Below are 11,885 nucleotides of genomic sequence, written 5' to 3' on the forward strand. Positions count from 1 at the left end.
ATTTGTCCTCAAGTGTCCCTCCATGTTGGACTGGAAGTCCAAGAGGTAGTGTCACAGGACTAATAATAGAGAGTTTTTAAACACTGATAGTCCTCACCCTAGACAAAAGGCTGGCTCTGACCCATGAGAACTGATTTATTAAGGGAAAGGTGGTCTCGGAACTAAATGACCTGATAGGGTCTGTGCTCACCTGTTGAGGCTACTCAGGTCACAAGACAGGAGACTGGAAGGTTATAAAAGGGCAGGAGCTGCTTTAGGAATGTCTTCATCCATTTCCACTAGCTCAAGCTGAAGAAAGCGGCTGACGGAGCCTGATGTGGCAGTGCCCAGCAGGTAGAACTCAATCAGATCTGTGACAGAACAGTTGATTTTGTCAGAGATTTTCCACTAGGCTCCTAGCACACGTAGCTAAGGGAGGCTGTCACCCTGTTATAGCTCTTGTCAATTTACACTTTCACCTCAGCACTCTTTGCGTTGTTGGTGCCCTGTCTCCTGCTCCTACTCTGGATCTTCAGGCCATTTTCATGATGCTCCCAACATCTAAAGGTGTAGGTATCAAACTTTTTCTCAAAGGGATTTAAAAAAATAGAGTAGCTGCTTTGATGTGAAAAAAGGAAAGTTTAGGCCAACATATATGTTTCATATCTGTAAGCAACTTTACTGTGGGCATAAGTGGTTTTATCCTACATGCTGCAAAATGTTGACTGGAGCCTTAGTAAGGATAGCAGTCCTGTTTATGATAAAGGCTGGGAAGAGCCTCAAGGTCTGTATGTGGAAGATGGTGAAATCCAGAGACTCCAAAATGCCTTTAAAAAGTGGGTAAATGTTCCAATATAGAGGGAGAAACTGAGGCTCAGAGAAGGTTAAGTGACTTGCTGAAGGTTTCCCAGTAAACCAACAGCAAAGCCAGGAATAGAAACTAGACTTTGCTGTTTTCTAAAAATAGATTTTCCTGTATAAGTATATGGAAATGAAAAATCCATATATCGATGATTTAAAGTTACTTTATCAAACAAGAACTGACCTTCTGTCCTAATGCTGAGATAACATACAGCCTTGAAAAGTAACCCTATAGCTTATCCAGTGTTTCTGAATCTTTTCAGGGCAGTGAGTCCTTATTCAAATTTTCCACCATCTTCTTGCATGTACTGTTAAAGCTTAAACAAAAATGTTTCAAGAGGGAGTGTGATGGGGTGGGACTCAATACTGCAGCACCTCCTACTGCAATCTTGGGAATTAGCTCTGCGCCTTCTTCTGGTGGTGTCTCGCACAGCAGCACCTCTGCTCCTGCATCCAAGTCATCCCAAGGACTGCAGCATCCTCTCCAGGACACAGAGACACTTGGTTCTCCCCATTTCTGTGGGAACTGCAGTCCACTGTCCAGCCACTTCCTTCAGTGGCAATCACAGCCAGTTGTCTAACTACTTCCTCAGTAGGGGCTGGCCCACTAATCCGGGTCCCAACTCAGGGATCCTGTAGATGGCTATCATGTGCTGTGTTCCCTCCAATCTCTCCATATTTTTCTCTAGGCCACTTCCTGTGGCCCCCAGCACCTCTTTGTCCTTACCTTAAGACTTCAGCCAGGAGAGCTTTCTAGCTCCCCTGATCCTTGCTGGCAGCACCGCTCTGCCCAGGGTGCTGGCACACCTTCCTTCTGCTAGGAGCCTGGTCTTCTCGCCTCAACTGCCAGACAGTTAATGAACTCTGCTCTGCCCTGCAGCCCTTCTTGTATTAGCCAGCCAGGGCATGACTGGCTATTCCTCTCAGCCCCTTTCAAATTGGTTGCTTCCAGCACAGCCTCCCTAAGGCCGCTTTTAACCTTTTCTGCCAGTGAGGAGCAGCTGCCCCATCCCAGACTGACAGAATGCTTGGTAAGAACATACAAGGGTATGAACATACAAGGAGTGACAAGTCTTTGCACTGGATTGTAGTAAAATTTTTAAAGCTTCATAAGCCTCTGGTTGCGTTTCAGAATCCTCTAACAAATATTGCAACATCCTGCAATACCCCTGAAAAACCTTACTGAATTAAAGTTTAGTAGCAGTGGAGTCCATTCTATTAACAATGCATAGTTTATGTATTAAAGGGAGACATGACCAAGGTAAACCCCTGGCAGTGTTCTGAGCTTCAAAGAACTATTTAAATAATGTCTCAGACATGAAAAACTTTTGGACACAAAATTAAGTGTGTTTCCTTGGAAGTCTCTAGATAAATGCAATGTGACAAAAAAACAGCCTTTTGAAATTACACCTTAAAAAGAGAACCAATGTCTGCTGATCACCTGTTGCAGGAGGACAAACTCAGAGGAGCCAAGCAGTAGAGAGAAACAGGCAGATCTGCGCAGGATGGGTGCTTGTTCTGAGTTAACAGCTGTAATGAACTCATAACCACAGAAAAATGCCTCTGTCAAATTGAAGGACTCATCTCCTCTCAGAACCCTTGCTGGAGGTGGGATCTCTGTAGGTTATTTTATTGTTTTAATATTTTCTATTTAAGGCTTTCACCTTATTAGTAAATATGCTTGCTTAGAAAAAGCTATGTGGTAACTTATAACTCTGGACAATTATGTTGTTTATAGCCTCTAAAGAGAAAGCAAAGTGTAGATGCAGATATGGGTCTCAGCCCAAGAGAAGTGATGACTGAGGAGCTGGGACATAAAGTGGGTGCTCTTGCTGGACTATGAAGGTGAAGGGGGTGAGGGCTCTGGCTGAGGGGGTGACTATAGGGTGGGGCTGGAGACGAGAGGTTTGGGGTATAGGAGGGTGCTCCGGGGCTACGGTGAGAAGAAAGGACTCCCCCTAGCTCTCTCCTCCCCCAGCAGCACCTGGGTGATGGAGAGAGGTACCAGTTGGGTCTGGCCCAAGGGAGGGGCACCACGGCTGGATCCGGGCCACCCCAACAGCTTGGGGCCAAGCTAGGTTGGGGCTGGGGGAGGGTGATTCCCGGGCGGTTCCCTGAGCAGCACTAAAAAGGCTGTTACATAGCTGCCCAACTTGCAGGAAACCTAGCACTCTACTCCTTCCTTGGGGGCTGTGGCCCATCAGTTGAGAAACATTTCTCTAGCCCATGATTGGGGAGTTAAATGTACTTCAAGTAAATCAATATGATTTTACCATTATTTCCTCCAGGGCATATGAACATCATGAAGCGGGTTGTAACTAATTAGGATTTGGAAAAAATTCTTGAGTCAACCACTGACGCTGATGTGCCAGCAACACATATTTATTGTCATTTTCAAGATATAACTTACTGTGTGCATATCAGGACTTCAGACTAAAACAAACAAGTTTATGATAAACTTGTAACTCATATGTCAGAGAAAGATTAGAGAGACTGATTTTAAAGTTGGTCTGTAAAAGATTTTTAAAACTGGTGATCTTCAGCCTTTTTGATCCATAAAGGCCTGAAGGGTTTCCAGGTTTTTTCTGTTTATTTTTGCCTCAAATCTAGAATATCAAATCCAGTTTTCTGTGGTCTCCCTGGAAGATCTCAGAACAGGAATATTGTAAGCATCAAGATCTTATTGGTAGTTTGAATCTTTAAACAAGGACATTAGCATGCATCAATTCTCAGAAATGTTAATTGGGCACTGAATTCAAATAGGTGTTAAGAACCAAGTTTTGAATTGTCTAAGACTTGTTTGCCTTAGGGAGCTTACACTGTTGTAGTTACTGACAAACCCTTAATGTAGGCATTACACCTGTAAGACACTTCCCCCATCAGTCTATGTGCCTATCTCAGGAGTTATCACAGGGGAAACTACATTGTTGTAGTCAAGTTCTTGACTTTCTTCCCTTCAATTGTGCAGCTTTCACTCTTACTCTTTTTGATGCCCTTGTTTTACCACTTCTCCTACCACTCAGTGTTCCAGCCTATATAGGATCTGAGTTTCTAGTATAACAAACGAACAGGAAAACAAATACACGCTTCAAGCCTTTACACAAAGCAAAGGAGAGCCCAAGCCCATTTCCCTCTCCTCTTCCCCTCCCTACACTTGGCAGGTCACCTTTAAAAAGAGACAAATGCATACAATGAACAAATATATGAAGCTGCAGGAGTTCCAAGATATATAACGTTATGAAAATATATCTCAAGCATAAAAACTACACTCAGTAATTGCAAAAATAAAGTTTCACATTCTTTTAAATGTTTTGATCCAAGCTCAAAGCAAATGAACATTAAACCTCAATGATTCTTGCTTTAACCCACATTAGTACAACTTTAAAATTAAAAAAAAAAAAAAAAAAAAAAAAAGTCGGATCTATTTTGGTGATAAAAGAACTGGCCAGGTCCTTCAAAGGAGATACTGTACATATAGCAAAGACCCTAAGCATCAACAGTATATTCCACCCAATAGGAAGTCTCCAGCTGGCCTGTTTCACACTAGCATCAAATGTTACTGAAGACTTAAGAACCATAATTCGCTTAAGATCAGATATTCGGTTAGACTAGTACAATAGAAGGAAAAACAAAACACTTGAAACAAGGTTCATTTTTTGCCACTGAGCTTTTTAGGTAACAATTTTCACTAGTGCAAGACCACATTTTACCTGATTCGATGAAAGCTCATAAGTATCACACAACTTTTAAGAACACTCATACAAAAAACTATTTTTTTTCCTTTAAAAAAAAAAAAAAAAAAAGTGCCACATACCATACTTTCATTAAAAAGTTTACAAATTAATGGAAGACAGTCTGTCTCCATCTCTTGTCAACAAGGAAAGGCCAAAGTGCTTCTCTGATCCCAACTCGAAACGGCGTTCGTTGTCCTATTCCCAGCATCTCTAGCTTGGAGCAGTCGAGCCGAGCATTCCTCGGACGAAGAGCACCCACTACTGGGCTATCAGTAATCTTTAAAAAAAAAAAAAGAAAAGAAACTATGTACAGTTAAAAATGGAGGCTTCTAAACAAGGATGAGTGTATACTATCATTTGTTGCTTTCAATATGTTTGTTCCCTTCAGGAGAGAGCCTACATAAAGAGTTCCTGCCACCTGAAATGCCCTTCCTTTCTCTCCATCTCAGACCTTATCTCAAATTAAAGTTAAGTTGAAATCTATTTTCTCACTTACCTAAAATTTTTGAACAATGAAAGGCCCGGGAGACCATTTTTTCATTTTGCAGAGCATTTAAGGATGGTGCGTATTAAACACCCTACAGAAAATCCCATTTTACTTGTACTCCTTGCGTGAATCTTCTTTACAAGTGGAAGAGTTCCCCTTCAGTCAGACAGCTACAAAATGCATTAGACCTGTCTGATCTGGTAAAGAGTGAGCCATTTAATGTTTTTTCACATCATTGTCTCCTCTCTTCCATATCTTATCCTCACTCCCCTGACAACAGCCAGGAAATGAGCAGATATGGATAACGGATGAGAAGTGCATGTTCGTGGGATGAAAAATGCTTTAGGGACCTGCTTCTGCCACCAAAAGTAGAGGTTGTTAAACATATGATCTCAGACCAACCTCGTTTTTTGAAGGTAAGGTGTCTTTCTTCCATGTCACATTTTAGTATTAACTTTAGTACTTAAGAATCCCTGAACTTGTGAGCTAATAAGTCTCACTTTACCTTTAAATATAAACCCTAGAAGTTAACAACATCTCACTACTAACATATGTAGTAGATTTTTTTTAAGCAAGTCTGATCCTGAGGTGCTAAGCATTTTCAACTTGTCCTTTTTCCTCAAATTTCTTCCTGTTTAGTTTAAATTTATATAAACTTAAAGGTTATACGTTTTTAAATCCACCATTCTAAATATCCATGGATATTTCTCAACAATGAAGACCTATTCAAAGAATGGAATCTGAAAAGAAGTACTACAAGGAGACTACAAAATTTACTGTATCTTCATTTGAAGATAGATTTTTTTCATTAAAGGAAGACTAAGAGGCAAAAATTAGTTACAACTTTATTACTAAGAGAAATTGCTCAGTTTACAAAAAGTAGTCTGCAAAACTAAGGTATGCTAAATTAAATCTATGACCGCTAATTAAGTAGTTGGCTAGTATTCATTTTAAAAATATCAAAAGATTCCGCTTTAGCCAGCTGTATCCTAGAAGTACTTTACACACTAGACTTGCACATTTCTATAAGAATATACTGTACTTATGGGTAAGTTGATTTCTAATTGAAACAATACAGCTGTTATAGGAAATCAGAATCCAGTTAACCTAGCAGCTGTCCTTTCCTTGCAGTAGAAGATATCTGACAATGTTGTTCGCAATACATCATACTATACTGAGGATTTTTGGGACTCTTTCTATTACAATACTAAAATGCAATTGTTCATGCTATCAGGAGAAGCGGCTCACTTGTATTTTCAGTACAAGAAAGTGGCTCAAATGAAAGCATTCAGAAATTTCTATACTTTTGTATAGCCTCAACATTACTTACTGGTCTCAAGTGGCTGCTGGGAAGGTTGAACGCATCTGCTATAGCACAGGCCATTTCATACTTGGTCATCTGTTCATTACCAGACCAGTGGAATGTTCCTTTTATTGATGGATCCTAGACAGAAACAAGCACAGATGAAGGGTCAAGCTAGCTCTTTTACAGAAATAGATTATGCAGGCTGACATTCAAACAAGACGCCGCCATCCTGAAAAACAATTAAGTTAAACGCTTCTGGAAAGAATATATATTTCCAGAGCAGAGACTGAGCAGATGTTTGGGATGTGAAAAATGTAGCCCTTATAAAGCTATCAGTGGGGCCGGCACAGTCCTGATACCACACATATTTGGCCTGACTTTTCAGAGACGCTGAATATGCTTGACTAAACTGTGTGTGAATTGAATGCACTCAAAGATGACAGGACAGAAAAGGTTAAATGCATAGAAAAATCCATTCTAAGCCAATCATTTATCAAAATTCAAATAAGGCAAGTGTGACAGACCATGAACCCTCTTCTCCCTCACATCAAATGAGGCGATGTAGAAGTACTCAGACTGAACGAAGGCATAACTTTATATATAGGTGTTGACAAGTCCAATCCTGTCTACATAATATTGCTGGCTGTGCAGTATACCACACTTTGAGCCAATTTACTTGATTTTTGGGTAGTGACTGCCAAAGCTAATATTGCAAGACAATTTCAGTTTAGTGTATCCACATTTGCAGCTTGCTGAAGTTACAATTTTGCACTTCAACATGAATTTTTCCATGCATGGTTCCTATCAATAGTTTTTTGGGGGAAATTATGCCTGCCAGTTTTGAGTTAAATTGGAAAAAATACACTTACCATTTTAAAAAATTCTAACTGCAGTTTTTAGAAGAGCGATGGGACTGGGATAGTTAGAAACAGCTAAAGGTTGAAAGATGTCTCTTGGACATGTAAGTAGCTCTCTGGAGAGTCGTACTTCTGCCAGGTTTGGGGGGGGGGGGCAACTTATTTTAATTTTGCAGAACTATGACAGTTTGAAAACTGTCCATTGAATATGTACAGTCTAGAAGTGCACACAATGGACAGATTAACTGAACGTGCCTGCACAACTCTGAAGTGCACAATCTGCATAAAGATTCTGGGCTGCTCCCTCTTAAACTGGGAAGTTACTGCCTGCTGGCAAGCCCTCTAAGCCCTTATTTCTCCAGAACTGTTTGTTTGAAATTGGGATCATTAGAGAAAATTCAGTTAATGCTACCTGAATTTTGAGCCCCAAAATGCACTCCAGGGCCCAGCATGGGGGGGAGGGATAGCTCAGTGGTTTAAGCATTGGCCTGCTAAACCCAGGGTTGTGAGTTCAATCCTTGAGGGGACCATTTTAGCGGATCTGGGGCAAAAAATGTGGGATTGGCCTCTTTAAGCAAGGGTTGTGACTAGAGACCTCCTGAGGTCCTTTCCCACCCGTGATATTCTAATGTTTTGAAACTTGTACAGGGGGAGTGCTACCCCAGGCTTCTCTTTGGGCCTTCTTATCTTCCTCAGTTGGTCCTGTCTAACAGCAGCCTAATGTTATTACCAGGGTTATCTGCATATATGAATACCTCCTTCTATGGTCCTACCTGACAGCCTCCAGCTGAAAGAGCTTCTGTAGTGGCTAGCTTAAGAGGATTGGTATAAAAAAAGAAGGTACAAGCACGTAACAGAGCTCATGCCTTCCATTTTCAGAAAAATTGGAGCATTTACAGTTTCTCTGAAACCCTGACCTCCTCTATCAATATTCACCCATTACTGTCTACTCTGCAGCTCCTCAAATCATTTTTTATCCACACTCAGTTCCCACTGCATGAGCATCTTAAAGAACTGTGTCCACCAATAAGTCTAATCAAGTTGATCTTAAATTTTTCTACCCTTTGGGGTTTTTTGTTACAATTTTATTGTAGATATACCGGTGAATGAACTGATTACTTGCATTTTTAGTCCCTAGAGACAGCAGCATTCATAGTCATTTATAATTTCTTGTGTGCAAATCAGCTAAGAAGCCTCTGGGTCCTTGTCATGGTAAAATCCACCACCTGAACCTTTAGTGTCCAAAAGTTGGGTACAGCATGATATTCCTCTAAGCTTCAATTACCAGCTTTAGTACTTGTAGGCTGCCACGCAGCCAGAACTCCGTGCCTGGTGCCACTCTGGTCCCTCCAAAACTTGCCTGGGGAAATCCAAGACCCAGCACCCTCTGGATTCTTAACACAAGGAAAGTAAACCCTTTCCCCCACCGTTGCCTCTCCCAGGCTTCCCCTCCCTGGGTTACCCTGGAAGATCACTGTGATTCAAACTCCTTGAATCTTAAACAGAGAGGAAAATGCACCTTCCCCCCTCCTTCTCTTTCCCCCTCCCAGACTCTTCCTGAGAGACAGTAATCCTCACACAGAGAGAAATTAGCCTCTCTCTCCCCCATTCCCTCCTTTCTCCCCACCAATTCCCTGGTGAATCCAGACCCCGTCCCCTGGGTCTCACACCAGAATGAAAAAAAAACAAACAATCAAGTTCTTAAACATGAAACTTTTAATTAAGAGAGAAAAACAGTAAAATTTATCTTTGTAAATTTAAAATGGAATAGGTACAGGGTCTTTCAGCTCTAGATACTGGGAATACCCTCCCAGCCTAAGTATACAAGTACAAATTAAACTCCTTCCAGCCAAATGCACATTTGCAAATAAAGAAAACAAACATAAGCCTAACTCCCCTTATCTTCGTAGTACTTACTATTCTGAACTTATAAGAGCCTGTATTGGAGAGAAACCTGGTTGCACATCTGGTCCCTCTCAGAACCCAGAGAGAACCACCATCAAAAACTAACAGTACACACAAAAACTTCCCTCCCTCAAGATTTGAAAGTATCTTGTCCCCTGATTGGTTCTCTGATCAGGTGACAGCCAGGGTTACTGAACTTGTTAACCCTTTACAGTCAAAAGAGATATAAAGTACTTCTGTTCTATTAACTTCTACTATCTGTTTATGACAGTCCTGCTCTCCCACTCTCATCCTTGCAACTTACAATTCCATCATTTCCCAAGTAGCACAACACTCATGGAGGGTCATGGATAGAGTTATTGAAATAGCAAAGGCTCAGCTCAAAGCTCTGAAAATTAGAACCAGAACCTTGGATTTGATTTGGTACTCAACTGTACCACAGCAGGGAGGGGAAAATTAAAAAACAAAAATTCTCACCAACATTCTCTTCTCTGATAGCTGCCGGCAAACACTGGCTACATCATTGATGTTGGTGGGAAACCTCTGTTGCCAATGGTCCATATTGGCTGATTTGTTACTGAACTGCACTTTATCAAACATAACAGTCACAGCACTCTCTTCCAGATTTTCTACTTCCCCATATAAGATAGGAATTCTGAGCACTGCAGCACCTAAGAGGTAAAAATATTCTTTTAAAAGCATTAAAAGGAAACTATGAATAGCTATGACCTAATGAACCCTTGAGAATAACCCTAAGAGAATTTCAGAATTACACAATGTGAATAAAAATTGTTTTAGACATTTGGTAAACATTACATATATTCACACTCCTAAAAGAAAACCAGTATTAACTGTGATTGTGTATGGTCTGCTGTCATCTCATTTTCAGTCAATATGAAGTTTTCAAATTTCATATAGAACTGAGAACATTTATAAATAGTAAATTAAAGTTGCTAAGATTACACCAAAAGACATCTATTCCTCTTTGTATAAAGCACACATTTATATAGCTAATACTTTTATTCAAAGTGTTTATAATGCCAATGATCTGTACTGTCAATGGACAGGGAGAGGCACTTAAAAGGAGAATACCCAAGACTTGCAGAGAAAAGATAAGAATAATATAAAACGAATGAGAGAAAAAAAGGCATCTCAAAAGGGAACCATGGCGGGGGCGAGGTAGGAGGGGACAGGGGACAATATTACAGAGAAAGTGAGAAATTAGTAAATAGAGGGAATTAAATTAACTCAAGTGGCTCCTTTTTTAAAAAAAATCATCATAAAAGAAAATATGTAAATTTAGGCAATTAGGAAGTGAAGAACAACATATAAATTGCTGAGATTGAGATTTTTTCATTAACAAACACTAGCAAAGCGTGACTATATACAAGACTGCTGTCTGGATGATATACTCCCTAAGGTAGCAAGGGAATTATTATTTGCTTTGACACTAACAGTTTTGAAAGGTTATCAAAACTGAGACAGCGAAAAAAGAACAGAGAACCATTTTGGATTGTTGGGTTTTTTTTAAAGGAAGTAAAGTGATCTCTCACTGCTTCAAATAAAAAAAAATATATATCATAAGACAAACCACTAAAAACCTAATTGTAAACAGAAGTATTCACAATACAAACATATAAAGATCTTGCAACACAAACTTGATTGGTTTCTTTTATTATAGAATTACAAACTTCATAGTTGAAAGAGTGATTCGTGTACTATTTGGATTTTAGTAAAACGACTGATTTGGTATATTATGATATCTTACTCAAAATGAACTTAAATCTGCTTACATAGGAATACAGCCATAGTCTGATTACTGAATGAAAGACCATAACCAAAGGGTTATGAAACACAGCAAAGTACTGAGTTGGGGGAAGGTGTCTAGTGTTGGGCCAAGTCTTACTTCCATTACCATTCCAGAAGAGGGAGCAAACAGCATCTTAATAAAATTCAGAGATGATACTGAATTGGGAGGTTTTGCATACACTATTAGGATAGAAATAATACAAAGGCAGCTACTGCGTTCAGGAACATCAGCAAAGAAAATTAGATTCCACTAGTAGGAAAGAGGAAACAAACCCATAGGGACAGGAAGTTAGATTAGATGTTCTAGTGGGTCTTTTTCAAATCTAGACTCTATGTTTTTATTAATTTAATATGACGTATTAGCTCATCTGTAACAAAGTGAGAAGAAAAAAAAACTTCAAATCGTATTTAAATTGTATTCTTACCTTCATTATTTTCAAGGACTGCCTTTTCTCCTTCTAATTTAGTTTTACCATAAAGATTTAGGGGATTTGGTACATCACTCTCTTTATAAGGAGGATTTGTTCCATCAAACACATAGTCTGTACTAATGTAGATCAGAAATGCTCCAACTCCAGCTAAGATAAAAGGTGTGTGTGTGGGGAAAAGAAAGAAAAAAAAACTTACTATGAGAGATAAAGGGGAAAATCGCTATTCATTGCACCTAAAGATATTAGTATTCTGTCTAATTCAAATTCACTATAATTCATACTTTCATTACGAAACTAGTCATGGATGGAAAAAAAATGCATGTTCTAGATTCAATACTACCCCCCCTTGCCTTCTCACCCCTTCATTCCCTCACTTTGTCACCTTGCTAATGTGTGATTATGGGAGACTTCAACTTCCCGGATATAGACTGGAGGACGAGTGCTTGCAAGAATAATAGGGGTCAGATTTTTCTGGATGTGATAGCGGATGGATTTCTTCATCAAGTAGTTGAAGTA

General features: G+C 39.7%; 1 protein-coding gene across 1 annotated transcript in view; it reads right to left on the minus strand.

The window, feature by feature from the left end:
• Positions 1-3,201: 3,201 nt before the first annotated feature.
• The window catches only part of MAT2B (methionine adenosyltransferase 2 non-catalytic beta subunit), a 19,054-nt gene continuing 10,370 nt past the window's right edge, over positions 3,202-11,885 (minus strand). Inside the window, exons 4-7 of the mRNA XM_032776040.2 lie at positions 11,364-11,516; positions 9,607-9,800; positions 6,392-6,505; positions 3,202-4,851 (exon numbers count right to left, since the gene is read on the minus strand). Of these exons, the coding sequence (XP_032631931.1) occupies positions 4,681-4,851; positions 6,392-6,505; positions 9,607-9,800; positions 11,364-11,516 (632 nt within the window). The 3' untranslated portion in view covers positions 3,202-4,680. The remainder of the gene's footprint in view (positions 4,852-6,391; positions 6,506-9,606; positions 9,801-11,363; positions 11,517-11,885) is intronic.

The sequence above is a fragment of the Chelonoidis abingdonii genome, chromosome 7, assembly GCF_003597395.2.
Source record: "Chelonoidis abingdonii isolate Lonesome George chromosome 7, CheloAbing_2.0, whole genome shotgun sequence".
Taxonomy (NCBI): Eukaryota; Metazoa; Chordata; order Testudines; family Testudinidae; genus Chelonoidis; species Chelonoidis abingdonii.